Below are 1,528 nucleotides of genomic sequence, written 5' to 3'. Positions count from 1 at the left end.
ATTAAATAATTATCTTTTTATGTTTCAGACCTTAGCTTGGCGTGCACTTCACGCTTTTGGTTTGTATTTCAGTGCGGTCGCAACCAACAGACGCGAGCAAGGGACAGGACACTTTAGATTTTGAGGTAGCTCAACCCTCGTGACTGACCTTAGTCCTTCCTCGCTTCCCTTAACAATTCGTGTGGAGAACGGATAAAAATCAGCAATCAGAACTCGACTCAATCGACTGAGGATTTTCTAGAGGTAATATTTGGGCATTATCTTTAAAGGTAATGATAAGCTTTATCAACACATAAATCGTATCTACATAAGTAAGTTGACGTGATTATTGAAATATACCCATGCAAGTAGAAAAATATCCACCAGTGACTAACTTCGATAGCCATCAATTAAATGAATTATCATTTATAGATTAGGAGCGTGGGTATTTATAGAAAAGCCGATATTGCGGCCATTCAGTGTGAAGTTTCGAATTATTTCGTGAAGACTGAAAAAACTTTGTTTATTTCAATTTCAATATGGGCAAACCTATTATTTACGGAGTGGATGGAAGTCCTGCGGTTCGGGCAGTGTTACTTACAGCTCACGCGATCGGTTTGGACTATGAACTACATGAAATCGACCCTCACAAAAATGAAACTAAAACAGAAGAATTTTTGAAAAAGAACCCCCAACACACCATCCCCACCCTTGAAGATGATGGCAAATGCATTTGGGATAGTCATGCGATCATTACATATCTGGCCAGCAAGTACGCAAAGGACGACTCCTTGTATCCTAAGGATTTATATAAACGCGCAGTAGTAGACCAGAGGCTTCATTTTGAAAGCAGTGTTTTGGGTCCTCGAATGTTTGCTTTTGGGGTAAGTATTTCCTTCCACATACATAAACCTGGTCGAGGAAGAAAGAATTTCAAAAATCATTTCTTCCATTTCCAGGCCTCCTGGAGAAGCAATGATCCACAGGCAAAAGAGGACGCTAAAACCGGCATACTCGGAGCTTACGATTTCCTTGAAAAATTCATCGGTAGCAACCAATACCTCGCTGGAGACTCCCTCACTGTTGCGGATTTTTCAATTTTAGCTAACTTCTCAACTTTGGTCAACTTCATACCTGCAGATCTAGAACGATTTCCAGGACTTTGTAACTGGTTTAGCCGGTTAAGTAAGCTTCCTTACTACCAGAAAGCAAACGGCGAAGGACTGCAGAAAGTGATTGAGATGACTAAGCAAATGGTCGCTGAAAAAACACAAAACGCTCCTTAAATTATGGGCAATGACTTTGTGGAGGGTATTTTTAATGGAATGTAATAAAATTATATAAAATTACCATATTTAGATTTATTTGCCTGAAGCTTCACCTGTCGTGGAGTATAGTACTTCACCAATATATGAAAGTAGGTAAGGCACCAAGGCATAGTTTATGATAGCAAATTATGACCAATAATGATTCATCAAAATGTCCAAAAAGAATGTGGTGTAACAAAAGCTAAGTCATTATCTTTTGTAGGTGTTAGCATACGAGAGCA

At 39.1% G+C, this 1,528-nt stretch overlaps 1 protein-coding gene across 1 annotated transcript; it reads left to right on the top strand.

Moving 5' to 3' along the window:
- Window positions 1-437: 437 nt before the first annotated feature.
- On the top strand, window positions 438-1,328 carry LOC119649709 (glutathione S-transferase 1-like). The gene is made up of 2 exons (XM_038051982.1): window positions 438-863; window positions 939-1,328. Exons 1-2 carry the CDS (start codon window positions 519-521, stop codon window positions 1,263-1,265), a joined length of 672 nt encoding a protein of 223 aa, XP_037907910.1. The 5' UTR covers window positions 438-518; the 3' UTR covers window positions 1,266-1,328.
- The last annotated feature ends 200 nt before the right edge of the window (window positions 1,329-1,528 follow it).

This window comes from Hermetia illucens, chromosome 2 (assembly GCF_905115235.1).
Source record: "Hermetia illucens chromosome 2, iHerIll2.2.curated.20191125, whole genome shotgun sequence".
NCBI lineage: Eukaryota > Metazoa > Arthropoda > Insecta > Diptera > Stratiomyidae > Hermetia > Hermetia illucens.
The sequence above is the reverse complement of the archived record's forward strand: the minus strand, read 5'-3'. Positions and strand labels throughout refer to the sequence as shown.